This window comes from Pan troglodytes, chromosome 6 (assembly GCF_028858775.2).
Source record: "Pan troglodytes isolate AG18354 chromosome 6, NHGRI_mPanTro3-v2.0_pri, whole genome shotgun sequence".
Classification (NCBI taxonomy): domain Eukaryota; kingdom Metazoa; phylum Chordata; class Mammalia; order Primates; family Hominidae; genus Pan; species Pan troglodytes.
In genome coordinates, this window is record NC_072404.2 from 143,798,936 (window position 1) to 143,815,701 (window position 16,766).

Here is a 16,766-nt window from a genome sequence, read left to right on the forward strand (position 1 = left end):
GGAAGGTCTAACACGATGCCCTTGAGCAGAGACCCGAAGAAAGTGAGGGAGTGAGCCACAGGGCCTGGGGTGAAGAGGAGGGCACTGGCATTGGAGGACAGCAAGGAGGCCAGCATGACCAGGACAGTATGGGTAGGGGACAAGCAAGAGAAAGCCTGAGACAGTGGAGGCCTGATCATGAAGGACCTGTAGGCCCCAGCAAAGACTGACTTCTACTTTGACCCCAGGGAAACCAGTGGAGTGTTTTAAGCAGAGGAACAACCTGCTCTCACTCACATTTTAGAAGAATCACCTTGGCTGCTGTGTATTGAGAAAATTCTGGAAGGAGGCAACAGTGGGGGCTAGGAAAATTGGAGCCCTTTGCAGTAACCCAGGTGGAAGATGGTGATGGTTGGAGCAGCATTGTTGCAGAAGAGACTGGAGGAAGTGGTCAGACTGAAGGCAGTGCTAACGGGATTTGCTGATGGATTAAATATGAAGTGTGTGCCAAGCATGATGGCTCATGCCTGTAATCCCAGCACTTTGGGAGGCCAAGGTGGGAGGATCACTTGAGGTCAGGAGTTCAAGACTAGCCTGGGCAACAAAGTGAGACTCTGTCTCTACAAAAATAAAAAATTAGCTAGGAGTGGCAGTGCATGTCTGTAGTCCCAGCTACTCTGGAGGCTGAGGTAGGAGGATTGCTTAAGCCTGTGAGGTCAAGGCTGCAGTGAGCTATGATTGCGCCACTACCCTCCAGCCTGGGAGACAGAGCAAGACCCTGTCTCTTAAACAAGTAAATAAATAAATAGTGAGAGAAAGTGGAGTCAAGAATGACTCCAAGGGTTTTTGTTTTGTTTTGTTTTTCTGAGCAACCAGAGGAATGAATTTGCTAGTTTTTAAGATAGGGTAAATTTAAGGAGGACCAGGTCTGGGAGGGTGGCAGGGAGTGTGATGTTAATTATATGTGTCAACTTGACTGGACCACAGAGTGCCCAGGTATTTGTTTAAATATATTTCTGAGTGTGTCTGGGAGGGTGTTTCTGGATGAGATTTACATTTGAATCAGCTGATTGAATAAAGCAGACACCCCTCCCCAATGTGGGTGGCCCTCATCCAATCCATTGAAGGCTTGAATAGAACAAAAAAGGCTGAGTAAGAGAAAATCTGCTCTTTCTGCCTGTCTTCGAGCCGGGACATCAGTCTTCTCCTGCCTTTGGACTCTGGACTTACACCATCAGCTCTACTGGTTCTCAGGCCTTTGGACTCGAACTGGAACTACACCATTGGCTCTCCTGGGTCTCCAGCTTGGCAACTGCAGGTCTTGGGACTTGTCAGCCTCCACAATGATGTGAGCCAATTCTTTATAACAGTCTGTCTCTCTCTCTGTCTCTCCACAAACACATGCATTTTTTTTTTAGAAAAATATTGTATGATTTTTTCTGTTTCTCTGGAGAACCCAGACTACTACAAGGAGTCCGAAATTCAGCATTGGTTATGGTCAGTGTGAGATGTGGAGTAGGCAGAGAGAGGAGAGCTCAAGGGAGTAGAGAGTAGGTAATTGAACTGGATTTGAATCCTCCAAATCTGTCCCTTGACCTACTTGAAGTCGGTTTTCTCCTCTGCACAGTCCCTGGAATGGAATCCTTTCCTGCATCTCCTCTCCCCAGGTAGTCCTGGATTCCAGCTTTGTGTCCTCCTTGGCAAGCTCCCCTGTCCTGAAACCGCAGAGGGGCCACATGACCTCCACAGTCTGAACTGCTATTCCCTGTCCCTCTGTGGTCCTTTGCCAGGAGAAGCCCCCACCACGAGGTCAGGGGAGACCCTGAGCAGAGGGGTCTCCCCCCACCAGGCCAAGCAAGGAAAGAGCTGAGCTGGAAGGGGCTGGATTCATTCTCGCCTCTCTCCAGCCACTCCTGCAGCTCCTGGCTTCCTCGCAAGCCTCTCCACCAGCGCCCTCACAGGGCTTGGACACTTCACAGCTGCTGGGAGAAAGAATGGAATGGACCCAAGGACATCCAGGCAGGCCCAGGCCCTACCCGCTGGCGACTCGGGCAAGTCACTTTCTCTCTCCGCGTCTCGTTGTCCCATTCATCATAAAGGAACAGGCATTACTGCTATAGGGTTGCTGAGGATAAGATGCACCTTGTACAGCATAGTAATGAACGGCGGCAGAAAACAGGTCTTTTAGGCTCCTCTCCCCACCTAGCCAGCCTCTTTCCTTTCTGGGAGATGAGATTAGTTTACCCCCAAGCCCCGCCTGTCCTTTGGAAGCCAAATTTTACTACGGATGCAGGCAACCAGGGAATGGTTGCCAAGGGCCGGACTTTGAAAGGAAGGGCTGCTTGTTGCCTAGGAAACTGCCCCACTCCGGGTTCCCTGGGGTCCCAACGGTCGATGGGTCTTGGCGCCATCTGCCGGACACAGTACCACACTGCTTCTGAAGCTCCTAGACCCGGAGTCCCACAGCCTGTAGCAGGGAACACTCCTCTTCCCCTGCCCATTCTCCCCCACGACATCTCCACATAAAAGCTCTTTGCTCCTTTTGCCGCCAGGCTTTCCCAGAGATTAGAGGCATGGGAAGGAGTTGAAGTACTGTGGAGGGTGGGAGCGATGTCTTTCTCTACACAGAAAGAAAGAGGACAGGGAAGCAGGACTCCTGGTAGCCTGAGGTCCAAGAAAGTCTCTCCCTTAATTGCTATCCTGAGGCTTGCAATCCACTTGGAAACTTTGTTTCCCACTATCTGCCTTTCCACAGGGAGGGAGGCATGGAAATGAAGAGGTTAAAGTTGAGGTAGGAGAGTGACATGTCGGTCACCGCAAGGTCCTGGTGCAACATCCCCTCCTGGGGAACCGCTCAACTCCCACTGCTCCTAGACCGGAGTCCCCTTTTCTTCTCTGGGAGAACCTTCCTACCCACCTGACAGTTGCCAGGTGAACCCCTTGGAGCCTCAGATCGTCCTGCCCACTGGCAGAAGAGGGAGAAGCAGAAAGGTGCCTGCTATGAGACCAGGATTCCTGAGTTCAATACCCACCCAAGGCAGACCCTGGGCTTGGCCACCCTGAGATCAGCCTGCCCTGAAAGGTGAAGGGGGAAGTGAAATATCTGAGGTTGGGATGCCTGGGGGTGGGGGTGTGCCTCTTTCCCTTTTAGGATCACAAGTAGAGAAACTGAGGCACAGAGTGAGCAAAAGGCTGCTCTTTACCTGTTCCAGGCTAATACCACATCTTGCTATCCAGATGTCCCCTCTCCAATTCTAGCTGGGCTGGGGTGGGGATGGGGGGCAAAGTTGACTTGGAAGCTGACACCCTGGCCCTCAGCCCAGAAGCTGATGTTGTCAATGGGCTTAAGAGAAGGTGGAGCAGGAGGCTGGGGACCAGGTCTCCTGGGTCCCTAACCCCACCTGTTTTCCCTCCTGAGCTGAGCCAGAAGGGTAAGCAAGGAGGAGGCTGGTGATGATGATGCCTGCACCCTGCAAGTGAGAAGCCATGCCCTGAGGACAATAGATGTGAGAGGTGGGCTGGGTGCTCTGGCCTAGAAGAGGCTGCATGTGGCTGGAGGCTCCAACCTGGCCGCTGCCCTCTGTCCAGGTTCCCTGCCTCCAAACTCTCCTCAGCAGGAAGCAGGAGGGCTTCAGGGGTAAGGTGAGGTGGGCAGGGTTGGCCCCCCAACCTCCTGATTAGCTGAGTCTGAGTGTCAGGCTATAGTGGGGTCAGAGAGGCTGAGGTTAGAATGTGACCCTTACAAGCCAGAAGGGATCCTGAAAGAATAAAAAGCTCCAAGGAAGGGGAGAGGGAGGAGCTACCTCCCCCAACCCACCACGTCCCAATGGCTGGGTCCTTCCTCTCCAGCCCTGACTCCAGATGTGAGGAGAGAGGTGGAAGGAGAGACTGAGGGGAGCTGAGTGCCTCACAGCTGGGGCACTGCCCCTGCCTCCCCTCCGCACTGACGGCCACTTCCTGACTGGCACTGGAGCCACAGAAGCTGAAAGGAGCCTCAGAGGGCTAGTCCAGTCCCCCTGAATGATTGGGTCATGCCATCTGAGGGCCCTGTTCTCAGTCCTTGGAGCCTGGGAGACAGTGAGGCCAGAGGTGAGGGCCACCCACTCCTCCTCCTCTTGGTCCCCCAGGGGGCACCAGAGATGGCCCCACTGCTACCCGCTGTGAGGGTAACTTGACTCTCCTGCTCCACACGCCTGCAATGAAGCCCAGGCCTCCCAGTCCCCTGGCTCTACCTGCTGCTCCTGTTCCTGCCCTGGCTGGGGGCGAGGCCAGCTGCCTAGGCTAAGTCCCTGCAGCTCCACCTGGCCTGCAGCTTTGACGCGCTGGCTGGGAGACTGCACTGAGCCATTTCTTTTGCAGTGGCCTGGTGCAGGCTGCCTGAATGCTAATGTTGCTGCAAGGACCCTGGGGCACTGGCTGGTTGCACGCTGGCAGTGCACCCTCTCCCTGGGTGGCTACACCTTTGCGCAGATGCCGCTGCCCAGGAGCTGGAACCTGGGTCACCACAGCAGCATGGTTCAGCGCCTGTGGGGCCACATCTTCGACAATCTGGTGGTGAGCAGCCTGGATCACATGGTGCTGGGTGTGTGCCAGGGAGGGGTGAGGGGGTACCTGTGCTGCACAGACCTGGCTGGACCTCAGGGGGGCAGGTAGTACTGCTGACCAAGGCATCTCTGATCTGCATTTCTCCCAAATGTGGCTCTGGGCTGCCTCTGAATATCCACCTGCTGTGGCCTTCCTACCCAGAGTGTCTCTCCCTTTGTCCCACTTAAGCCTCCTGCACTGTGGCTGAATTCGCATCTCACAGTAAGTGTGTTTCCTGAGTCCAGACTTACATGCGTTTATTACCCAGGCAAGGGGAGGGCCCATAGGACACAATAAGACTCATTTACTCATGCCTGTAATCCCAGCACTTTGGGAGGCCGAGGCGGGCGGATCACCTGAGGTCCGGAGTTCAAGACCAGCCTAGCCAACATGGTGAAACCCTATCTCCACTAAAAATACAAAAATTAGCTGGGCGTGGTGGTGGGCACCTGTAGTCTCAGCTACAGGCAGGAGAATCGCTTGAACCCGGGAGGTGAAGGTTGCAATGAACCTAGATTGTGCCACTGCCCTCCAGCCTGGGTGACAGAGGGAGATTCTATCTCAAAAAAAAAAAAAAAAAAGACTCATTTACTGAGCACCTGTAACCTTCCTCGTTCGTTCTCACATAATCCTTGCAATGAAGCCTGGAGGTGGGTGCTATGTCATCTGCTTTTCTTAGGACGCATACTGTGGCAAGTCTCAGACCATATAACTAGATGCAAGGAATTCCTCTAAAACAGTAATTCTCTAACTTTAGAACGTATCAGAATTGAGCGGCTGAGTAGCAACCCAGAGGCTCAGACCCCATCCTACTATGGCAAGCCTAGGACTTGTTATTAGCTCTCCAGGTGATTCTGACATGCACCAAACTTGCAGAGCCACTGTGCTAAAACCTCCTCTAGAAGGGCCATACTAATGCTACCATACCTTAAGGTGGAGATCACTGACTTACAAGGTAATTCATCCATTGGTCAGCTCTATTAACCAACTAGGTTTAGTTCAAAACGGAACTTCTCCCTTTGAACCACTCACGCTCTTGATTCAGAGTGACTTGGCATTTATCTGAAAACCCTTAGATCTTTCCCATCTCAACAGCTGGTCAAGGTGCTTCCTGCATGACTTTTGTAAACCAATGCACAAGACAAACCATGAAACAAGACAAACCATGAAACCATGTTTTGATCCATCCCCTCTCATCTTCAACCATCCCCTGGGACCTGGGCATTGTCCTCCCTCCCCGCTGGGTCACCTCTGACTCAGGTGCTCATCAAGGCCAGACTCCAGGGCACAAGGCCTCCCAGGACTGTCAATGACCCATTCACTTTGCAAGAACTCCTGGAGCAGATGTTGAACCAGCTCTGAGCCCACCTGATAGTCCTGCTGTCCAGCTCTTTCCTTTTTGTTCCTAGAAGCACAAAGCTAAAAAATGATGCAGTGAAAGGCTGGCCCCTGAGCAAGTAGCTCTTTGGCAGAAGGGGCCTGGGAGAAGGCAGGTATTAGCATGGCATGGCAGCAGGGAGCTGAGGGGCCCCTCCCTTAGCCATAGGAGTGTATCCAGATCTTCTCCTTGGTCTGCTCATTCCCGCCACCTGAGCATCCCCTGGCCATCTTCCGTGCCTCTGCCCACTTGAGTGGTATCTGTACCTTCGATGGACAGCTTTGTGCCCACTGCCCAACAACAGAGGCACATGAAGGCAATGTGAATGTTCCAAAACCCCTCAACTCTAGGGGTATTCAGCAGCCCACGTGACAGTACTGTCTCTACCAGCCAGGGTTGAGGCTGGGAGGCAGGTCCTGAGCCACATACAAACAGTGGGAGCTGACCCACTCTGCTTTGTACCTACAGGTGTGTTTCGGCAGATGAGACCACAGGCGCTGGCCATGCTGTACTTCCACCTGTGCCCTGGCTGCACCATGTGGCATGATGAGGCTGCGGAGGGCGTTTTCCGGCAACTGGGTGTGAGGCCCCGATGCTGGAATTCTACAGCCGTGATGACCCCTCAACAATGCTGCCTGGCTGCAGGAGTTGCTGAGCGGCTTGTAGTAGGTGAAGCCTGGGAGACCTCCTGACATGGGGCCCACCTGCACCAGCACACCCCCACCCCACCCCCAGTACCACAACACCCTCAAACCTTCCTGGGGAGGCAGGGCCTGGTGCCATACCCCCCAGCCCAACTCTGATGGGGCTCCAGCCACCCAATGGACAGGGCATACAGACAGGATGGTGGAGGCGTTGAGACCTGCTTGATTTATTCCAAGTATTTAATACACAATGACGCAACTGTGATCCCAAGTGTGCAAAGTTAAAGCCTTCGACTGCAGCTGAGGAGAGGGGAGGAATGGTTCACCTGGGGATGGTGGTGAGTCAGGAATGCCAGGCAGGCGGCCATGACCAGGGCAGTCTCCTACCCATGGCCAGGGACAGGGGAGCGGCCTGAGGAGCAGGACCCAAGGGTAGCCCAGGGCCGGGGAAGGGGGCAGAGACCTCCCCTTGGCCTAGGTCAGGAGCTCAGAAGTGCCACATGGCTGAGGGGCAGCGGCCCGGGAAGGGCCAGAGGCAGGGCCAGGAGAGCACCATTTCCTGGGGGGCTAGGGGCAGGGAGGTGCCCTACAGGAGAAGCCAGGAGGGGCCGCCTGGCCCTGGGGTGGGGGCCAGGCTGGAGCAGGCTGCAGCAAGAAAGACCTGAGGCAGGCGCAGGGCCTGAGAGCCTGGCTGGCTGGGCTCGGGGCGGGGCTCCCAGGGCAGCCTGGCCCAGGGAGCAGTCTTGACTCTGCAGGGGATGCCGAGTGAGGGGCAGCAGTCCCCTCAGGACCTCCCCTCCTCTCTGCCTGGAAAGGAGCTGGAGAACCCGTAGTGCAAATCTGTGGACCACTCAGTTATGGAGGGAGGCTGTGCCCGAAAGTGGACACTGGGGTGCATCCCCTCCACCACCTCGGCCTCCACCGCTGTCCTCAGTACAGCCGCTTTTCGTAACTGTGGGGACAAGGCAAGAGGGGGAACAAGAGTGGGTGTGTGGACCCTGCTCCTTCCCAAAACCCTTTCCCCAGGGCCCCCAGATGTAGGAGAGAACAGAGAGCTGAGAAGCCCTGAGATCTCAGCCGTAGGGGGCAGGAGGAGGGCCTGGAGCAGGCCCTAGGCCTCTGTCCTCCCCCAGGCCAGCGTTCCCTGAAGAACCATGCTGGGTGCAGAGATGGCCATGCTCCTTTGGGCCATCGCCACATCTGAGTGGATGTCCTCAGTGCCCAGGGTGGAGGGACAGCTCAGGCAGGCATGGCCCATCCTCATGGAGCAAACTCCAACCTGGAGCCGAACCTCTGCTGCCCATGTCCGCACCCAGCCCCAGCCCTGCAGGCACAGTGGCCTAGGCTGCTTGTGGTCACTGGGTCCAGTCTAAAATGGGGCAGCCTTAGGCCTGAGGTCACGGGCATCTCTCTGCAGCCAGAAAGGGATATGTGTTTCAGCTGGATGAGGGGACACTGCTGGTTTCCTCCATCATGGTGTTGGAGTTAGGGGGCCGGGGGGCCCAAACCCAGTGTCCACATCTCATGGTTACACCCCAGCACCCTCCCACCCCCACCCAATACCCACCCCCACCTCCAGCCCAGGTCCCACCCAGACTGCCCCTGCTCTACTCTACGCTTGGCCCGGGCAGCGCGGTTACTTACACGGCAGAAAGGTATAGCTACGGAAGGGTGGGGCGGAAAGAGACACAGGTTAGACGGCCGGTGATGCCTGGGGACAGGGCTCCTGACCAGGGTGGGGCACACGCCTGCAACTACTGCTGCCAACGAGCACTGCCCCCGCCCACGGTTGCCCCAGCGCTGGCCCTGGCGTCCGTCTCTCTGCCCTTGTCCCCGCCAGAGGGGTCACACCCGCATCTTCTGCCTGGCTGCCTGGTGCCACCACAGCCCCTGCCACCAGCCACCAAGCTTTCTGAGCAAGCAAGGGCTGGGAGTCCAGGTGCAGTGACTGGCCACACCTCCTGTGCCCTGCTCGGGAGAGGCCCGAGGGGAGGAGAGGGCCTGCTTGCATGGGGACTAAAGGACAAGGAACAGGGGGCTGGGCCCCCGAAGAGAGGGTGAGGGGCCATCCTGCAGCAGCATCTGTCCCTGCTGCCGGTGGTCCATGGGGTCCCTGGAACCTCAGCTTGGCCTCAGAACCCTGGCCCCACCTGCCCAACCCACTGCCTCCAAGTGACAGCAAGGAGGCCACCACACTTACGAGTGCAGGCCATGGACACCACCCTCAATCTGGGCCGACATGGTCCGCTTCTCAAACTTGAGCTCTCCTGAGTACATCATGGACCTAGGAGGAAGGTAGGTGGAGCAGATCAGGGCCACCAAGGGTGGAGAAGAGCGAGAGAAAGGAAGCAGGAGCCACCCCCAGTCTCAGCACTCACCGAAGGACAGACAGGCTGCGGGCCCCGATATCCTGGCAGCCGTGTTGGATGCCTGCTATGAGGTAGGGCACGAACTTCTGAATGGATCCTTTGTCCTGGATGGAGCCCGAGACACCCTGCGCGATCTTCACTTTATCCCCCTCGCTGCGTGGAGGGTGGAAGACTGAGCCCAGCAGCTTGAAGCTCAGAGGACCCCACCCCACCTCTTAAGGGCAAAAACGGGATACCGCCCAGGAAGGTCCCCCAGGCCACCCCTCACTGGGCTGAGTCAGATGGCCCAGGGACAGATCCTGGGTCTGCTACTTAAGCCCTGTGCCTCAGTTTCCAGAACCACCATATGGGGACTGGCTGCCATCTGGGGAAGTCGGTGGCATGAGCGGGCCCTGAAGGGTTGTGGGCTGATCTGCCCAGGTGGGGCCCAGGGTCAGGGAACCTGAAGTATCGTTTCTGGCTGCTGCTGCTCTTCTCCATGGCATCCAGTGAGCCCATGCCCCGGTACTTCTTGAGCCGCACCCCATCTGAGAAGAAGTACTCGCCAGGGGCCTCCGTAGTGGCGGCCAGCAGGGAGCCCATCATCACTACAGTGGGCAAGGGATTAGTGCCTCCAGCCCACTAGTGCCACCCCCCCAGCTTCCAGCCCTCGCCTGCCCAATCCCCAGCACATTCTCCCCTCACCTGTGGAGGCTCCAAGGGCCAGGGCCTTGACCACGTGTCCCACGGTCTGGATGCCGCCATCGGCTATGATGGGCACACCAAAGCGCCGGGCATACTCAGCCACCTTGTACACAGCAGTGCCCTGGGGCCGACCACAGGCCATCACTGGGGGAGGGTGGGGTGCACAAGGCAGAGAAGAGTCAACAGCAACTCCGGGGCCTGGCGCGGGGCCAGCCCAGCTCTTCCTCCTGTGCACTACCTCTACTCAGGAAAAGGGACAGGGCTGGATGGTGTGTTTGAGGCATAACATAGGTGCTGGCAAATACCACCAGGATGAGTGTCACTCTAGGGATCTGGGCCACCCCACCCCTAAGAGCATGACAGGGGATTCTGACAGGGGAACCAGAAGCGGCCTTCAGAGCCCAATGCCCCCAGACAGGTGGCCCCAGCCTCACCTGCTCTCAAGGCACAAGTTCCCCTTCAAGGCTTTTGTTTGCAAAAACCGTTACCAGGGTTAGGTACTATGGTCCCCTTTGGGATACTGGTTTGCATTTCTTCAAGTCTAAGTGTCCAAGGTCCTTCAGTGTTAGGTTTTAGGTGGACACTACAAGGAACCACACCTGTCTAGGGACGGATGCAAAGCTGGATAAACCAGAGATGGCGCCTCTCATTTGTTTTGTCCCTACTCTACCTCAAAGCTTTGAACAGTGCCTGAGACAAGTAGGTGCCTAATGAATATTCGTTAAGTGGGTGAGAGAGGGCCCTCATTTCACCATGGTGGCCACCTAAGGTGAAGGGCACAAACCTAAATAGCAGAGGCTCTGAGGACCAAAAGGGGGAGCTGTTTGGGGTAGGAAAGGCCAAATGCATCACTCAGTGTTTTGGAGAAATTGCCCTCACAGGAGGGGCCGGGTACATCTCCTCAGGCCAAGTGAGGACCCAAGTCTTCCAGGCAGCCACCCCACAAGTCAGATACCAGCCTCCAGGGAGCACCTCCTCAATAACCACATGGGGGACACATGTCAGGCTCCCCCCTTCCCACTTCATGTTCAGGAACCCACCCTGCAAAAGGGCTTTGTAATTGGGTGGAACTCCCCACGCCCAACCACATGGTGAAGCAGGTGTATAACATATCCTTATATATTCAGGGACATGTCGTCTCTGTGTCTTAAATATCTGCCTTGTCACAAATCAAATCCAAACCCTGAGGTTCCAACAAGCCCCATGGACAGTCACACCAGCCCCAGGCCCCAAGCCCCAGGCAGAGCCCCCTTGACCGCACTCTGAGAAGCAGGCTGCAGCTCTTGCACTCTGCTTACACCTGCCTTCCCCTAAGTCAGTGGGCCCGATGGGGTGGGGCCCATGCCTGGGTCACCCTGGAGCCTACCATGGCAGAACAGGGCCTGGCAGAGAGAGTACTTGATATACATCTGGGGAACAAAGGCGAGGCCCCCGGGCCAGCGGGCACTCGCTCACCTCCTGACACCCACCTTCCTGGGTGATGCAGATGGAGCCGCAGCCCATGCCCACACGCAGCCCGTCCACACCAGCATCAATCAGGTTCTTGGCCTGGGCTGCTGTCACCACTGGGGGTGGGGATGGGGCAGAGGAACAATGTGAGGATGGGATGCCCCTGCATGCCCAACAGCCTCTTGGGACCCCAGTCTAGCATCCCCCAACCCCCCTACAGTGACCAAAGCCCATCATGCTCCCTGCCACCCATGCCAGGAGCCATACCATCACCTAGGGATGCTGAAGGACAGAAAAGGGTTACTCATTGGAGGGGCAGGAGCAGGCGGGTGGGAGGCGACCCCGCACTCACCGTTCCCCCCAATCACCTGGAGGTGGGGGTACTTCTGTTTGATGTAATGCACCATGGCGATCTGATACACCGAATTCCCTTGGGACGAGTCCTGTGAGAAAGGACGGAAGAGCTTGGGCTTAGACAGCTGAGGATTCTCAAGGCAGGAGGGAGAGCCTGAGTGGATGAACCCCTCAAATCCTATGAAAACTGTTATGAGAATGCTCTTTCCTTCTGGTTTTTTTTTTTTTTTTTTTTCCTGGAAATTCACTTGACAACTTTCAGTCAATTCTCAAAGGGGACTGCTTCCCTGAAAGGTTAATCACAACTAATGCAGTCTTAGAGTACATAAGGCCTTTCCTATCCATTGTACAGACTGATCCTTAAAGCAAGGAGACACTGCCTGGAGCCGTATCCTGTTCCCACCAACTCACTAACCAAATGAAATGACTTAACCTCTTTAAGCCTGTTTCTTCATCTGAAAATGGAATGGCGATTGTTCCTCAATGGACTGATATACATTAAGGTCTTGACGCAGTGCCTGGCAAACAGGCGGTTCTCAGTAAACGTGAGCTAAATTATCAGGGTCAACTTATGAGCCAAGAAGGCCCTCAGAGGCCTTTGTTTGCAGTCTGTTGTGAGCTGTTGAGAGGGTGCCAGTGACCTTCCTAATTTCTCTTCCTCCTAGTCATAGAATACAGATAAATCTAGATGTATGGTCCAGATCACTCACAAGGGATCAATAAGCCTTTATCCTTATTCTACCTCCCTTTATCGGGGGGTGGGGGAGAGTCTTGATTTGCAATTGTTGCTTGCAACAATTTGTCAATTTTTTTTTTTAAGGATTCAGTGGGCACATGTGCTTGTTGCTTAAATGGAATACTGCATACTGGTGAGAATTGGGCTTCAAGTGTACCTAATACCCACATATCGAAAACTGTGTCTGATAGGCAATTTTTCATCCTTCGTTCCCCTCCCACCCTCTCCCATTTTGGAGTCCCCAGCGTCTATTATTTCCATCTTTATGAACATGTGTACTCTCTGTTTAGCTCCTACTTATAAGTGAGGGCATGCAGTATTTGGTTTTCTGCTTCGGAGTTAGTTCACTAAGGATAATGGCTTCTAGCTCTGTCCATGTTGCTGCAAAGGACAGGATTTCATTCTTTCTTATGGCTGTGCCACTGGAGAATTTTAACTTGTTTGTTTTCTTTCTTTGTATCTCAGATGACACAAACCATTGTTTGTTTTTTGAGAAAGGGTCTCGTTCTGTCCCCAGGGCTGGAGTGCAGTGGCACAATCCTAGCTCACTGTGACCTTGAACCTCTGAGCTCAGGCAATCCTGCTGCCACCCTCCTAATTCTGACACCAGGGAGCACTCAGAAAGAGAGAGGAAGAGTAGCAAGGGAGGGGCACAGGCTTAATCAGAGGTGAACCTGGGTCCTCATAAACCTCCACTCTGCTGAACCACTCATCCATCTCCCCCACCACTCAGGCAGGGGCCTTACCAAGACTATGACGTCGACGCCCGCCTGGGTGAGCAGGTCCAGACGGTATTTGTCATCCTCACGGGTGCCCACAGCTGCCCCACAGAGCAGCTGCTTCTGGGAATCCTTGGAGGCCAGAGGGTAGTCTCGGTTCTTCTTCAGGTCGGTGCGGGCGATGATGGCCACCAGCTCATCGCGATCATTGACGATAGGCAGCTTCCCTGACAAGGAATGCAGGGGTGAAATGAAGCAGGCTTGGTGGGGAGAAGTTTGGAGATGTTTAGGAGGGTGAAGATGAAAGTGGACCACTCCAGAGATTCCACTGAAGTACCCCAGTCAGCCACTAGGTGACAGCACCCCCCCAGGAAGTGTTCCTAGGGACCTAGCCCTCTTCCCAAGGAACAGGGAGCAAAGAAATCTTTCAGCCCAGCAGGTTCCTGGGGGTCTGTGGATGGGCATCCCCGTGGCCTGGGATGGGCAGCCCCTGAGCACTGGCAGCCTTTCACCTGCTGGGCCACAGTGGCCGAAATCTCCTAGCCAGGAGTGATGCTGTCCTGCAGGGAGAAGCATGTGCCCTGTCCAATACAGACACCAAAGAACCCTCCAGTATGGACCAGGGAAGCATTTCCCAGTATAGCCAACGGGGACCTGGTGAATATTTAATTTTTCCTTTTTTTTTCTAACAAGCGAAAGTTGGCCGCGTGTGGTGGCTCACAGCTTCCTCACTTTGGGAGGCCGAGGCAGGTGGATCACTTGAGGCCAGGAGTTCAAGAACAGCCCGGCCAATATGGTGAAACCCCATCTCTACTAAAAATACAAAAAAATTACCTGGGTGTGTTGGTGTGTGTCTGTTGTCCCAACTACTCGGGAGGCCGAGGTAGGAGACTTGCTTGAACCCAGGAGGCAGAGATTGCAGTGAGCCAAGATCACACCACTGCACTCCAGCCTGGATGAGAGAGCAAGACTCTGTCTCAAAAATAAATAAATAGAAACCAAAGTTGTGGCAGGGCATGGTGGTTCACGCCTGTAATCCCAGCACTTTGGGAGGCCCAGGAGGGCAGATCACTTGAGGCCAGGAGTTCAAGACCAGCCTGGCCAACATGGTGAAACCCCATCTCTACTAAAAATACAAAAAAAAAAAAAAAAATTAGCTGGTATAGTAGCACATGCCTGTAATCCTGGCTACTCAGAAGGCTGAGGCATGAGAATTGCTTGAACCCAGGAGGCGAGGGTTGCAGTGAGCTGACATTGCGCCACTGCACTCCAGCCTGGGTGAGAAAGTGAGACTCTGTCTCAAAAAAAAAAAGCTAAAGTTGTTTCTATCTGGAAAATATTATAAAAACAGCTCTAGTGTCAAATAAATTTAACTGCAGGACTTCTGAGAGCCTTTAATAAGTGAATGTGCAATTCTTTATGCAAGATAGGGGATAGAGAAAGGAGTTATTGCTCAAGATTTTTTTCTGATGAGCATCGCATAGGACTAGTTTTGGGAAACATACTATGAAGATGCTGCACTAGGGGCAAGCTTCCCTAAGCTAAGAGAAGGATGGCAGGAGTTGTGCTCTGGCCTGCCTGAGGTTATTCAAACCTTCCCCAGGGCTCAGTCTGGTTGCTGGGATAACCTGTGAGGCTGTGAAGGAACAACGGGACTGTGGACAGGGAGTCAGGCTGGGGGTTGAGTTTTCAACTAGCTCCCTGGTACCTTTCTTGCTACGCTGCAGGATCTCATTTGCCTCTTTCAACGTCACACCTGCTGGAGCCACCACCAGTTCAATCCTTGGCGTCATCACCTGTGGGGCCAGGAACATTTGCCTGCAGGTTGGCAGGTGAGAGAGAAGGAGCCAGGCCTCCCTCTGGTCCCTGGTCACAGGCACCAGTCTGAGGCCCCAGCGTGAGGGTCCTCTCTACACCCAGCCCTGCTTCCCCTGCCCTGCAGGTACCTCACTGAGGAGGGTGGTGTGGTCCTTCTCAGCAAGAAAGTCGATGTCTCGGGAGGTGACGATGCCCACCAGCTTGCTGCCCATGGTGCCCGTCTCAGTGATGGGGATGCCAGAGAAGCCATGCCGCATCTTGGCCTCCAGCACATCACCCACAGTGTGCGAGGGGCTCAGCACCACGGGGTCCGTGATGAAGCCCTGTTCAAACTTCTGCGGGCAGAGATGGGGGAGGAAAAGGCTGGAAGAAAGCCAGGGATGATGTCCAGGCTGGCCACAGGGAACAGAGGATGCAGCTGTGCTGCAGAGAAGCCAGGACCCTCAGTGGGATGAGGAGCCAGTGGGAAAATGAGGGCTCGGCCCCAAGGCTCCACTGAGAGGAAGGACACGCAGGGAGTGTAGCAGTGCAGGGCTGGCGGGGGAGGCTGGGAGGGCCTCTGAGGTGGGGACTGCCAGGTGGCATCTTGCTGGGGACAGGCCTGGTACTTGCCTTGACCTTCCGCACCTCGTTGGCCTGGAACTCTGGGGTGCAGTTGTGGTGAATGAAACCAATACCTCCCATCAGCTGATGTAGAAGGGAAGTGTGGTCAGAGCCGGGGCCCATCCCTCCTCAGCCCTGCCCCTCAGCACAGCCCACCATGGTCAGTTCCTGTGTGCCCTGGAGTCCCCATGCAGGTATGTAACTCACAGCCATGGCAATGGCCATGTCAGCCTCTGTCACAGTGTCCATGGGGGAGGAGATCAGCGGCGTCTTCAGCGTGATCTTCCGGGTCAGAGCTGAGGTCAGGTCCTGAGGATGGAGGCACAGCCCACGTAAAGAGTTTATCACCCACTGGACACTCACTCGCTGAGCTCCTACATGCACCGGCACCAGGACAGGCCCTGGGGACACGGCAGTGAACAAGGTGGATGAGTTCCCAGCTCATCTAATGGAGCTTATGTTCTACTTGGAAAGAAAGATGACAGACAAAGGACATATGCTCAAGATGACTTCAGTCAGGATGAAGGCTGCAGAGAAAAACAAAAAGGCCAAGCGACCACTGGCAACAAGGTGACTGGGGAAAGCCTCTTTCCTGGGAGGTGACCAGTGGGAGCCGATTAAGTAGAAGTCAGAGGGGCTGTCACTCTCGGCTGAGGGACTGAGTGCAAACCCGCCTCAGGGTCCAGTTCTTTCGGAGGCACACTTAAGAAAGAAAAAGAAGGCCAGGGGAGTGGAGGGAAGGGAGAGGCAGGAGGAAGGCAGGGGCAGCATGTATGGCCGTAAAGACCACGGACAGAAGCTCAGATTTGATTCGGAGAGAAGCCACTGGAGGGTCTTGACAGAGAAATGATCTGATTTATGTTTCAAAAAGGTCACTCAGGCTCCAAGGTGGAGAATGGATTCTGGGTGACAAGGGCTGAGGTGGGGGTAGGCATGGAAAAGAGTCTTTTAGGCATCCAGGAAAGCAAGCAACGAATGGTCTGGAGCTCAGGAGAGTGGTCAGGATTGCAAGTATCCATTTAAAAGCCACCTGCCCATGGAGGAAAGGCCAGAGCACATACCCCTCTGAGGGTCAGGCCAACAGTAGTGGATCCCAGTCCCCAAGACATTTGTGCAGACTTTGCTATGTAATTTTTTTAGATTCAAAGTCCCTGAAACCCATCACTAACCCTGGTTCAGACCTCTGGCCCCATGATCTAGAAAACACCATCTTCTCTTTTGTCATGCCACAGAAGGGCCACAGCCTTCCTGACAGAAGCCACAGGACAAGGAGATCCTTGCCGGCCAGGCAGGGTTTTTTTTTTTTCTCTCTCTGATGGAGCCTCATTCTGTCACCCAGGCTAGAGTACAGTAGTGCAATCCCGACTCACTGCAACCTCCGCCTCCCAGATTCAAGTGATTCTCCTGCCTCAGCCTCCCGAGTAGCTGGGATTACAGATGCCCGCCACA

General features: G+C 54.9%; 1 protein-coding gene across 8 annotated transcripts in view; it reads right to left on the reverse strand.

The window, feature by feature from the left end:
• Positions 1-6,788: 6,788 nt before the first annotated feature.
• The window catches only part of IMPDH1 (inosine monophosphate dehydrogenase 1), a 63,824-nt gene continuing 53,846 nt past the window's right edge, over positions 6,789-16,766 (reverse strand). For 5 of the 8 annotated variants that reach the window (XM_063815570.1, XM_003318764.7, XM_009454154.5 and 2 more), the window contains 12 exons: positions 15,525-15,626; positions 15,327-15,401; positions 14,843-15,049; positions 14,605-14,692; positions 12,924-13,123; positions 11,440-11,530; positions 11,108-11,203; positions 9,639-9,782; positions 9,397-9,541; positions 8,964-9,107; positions 8,786-8,869; positions 6,789-7,537 (listed from right to left, as the gene is read on the reverse strand). In XM_063815570.1, the coding sequence (XP_063671640.1) occupies positions 7,516-7,537; positions 8,786-8,869; positions 8,964-9,107; positions 9,397-9,541; positions 9,639-9,782; positions 11,108-11,203; positions 11,440-11,530; positions 12,924-13,123; positions 14,605-14,692; positions 14,843-15,049; positions 15,327-15,401; positions 15,525-15,626 (1,398 nt within the window). In that variant the 3' untranslated portion in view covers positions 6,789-7,515. Of the gene's footprint in view, positions 7,538-8,229; positions 8,247-8,785; positions 8,870-8,963; positions 9,108-9,396; positions 9,542-9,638; positions 9,783-11,107; positions 11,204-11,439; positions 11,531-12,923; positions 13,124-14,604; positions 14,693-14,842; positions 15,050-15,326; positions 15,402-15,524; positions 15,627-16,766 lie in introns of all 8 variants that reach the window. The other 3 variants (XM_016958109.4, XM_009454152.5, XM_009454155.5) reach the window with 1 other exon arrangement.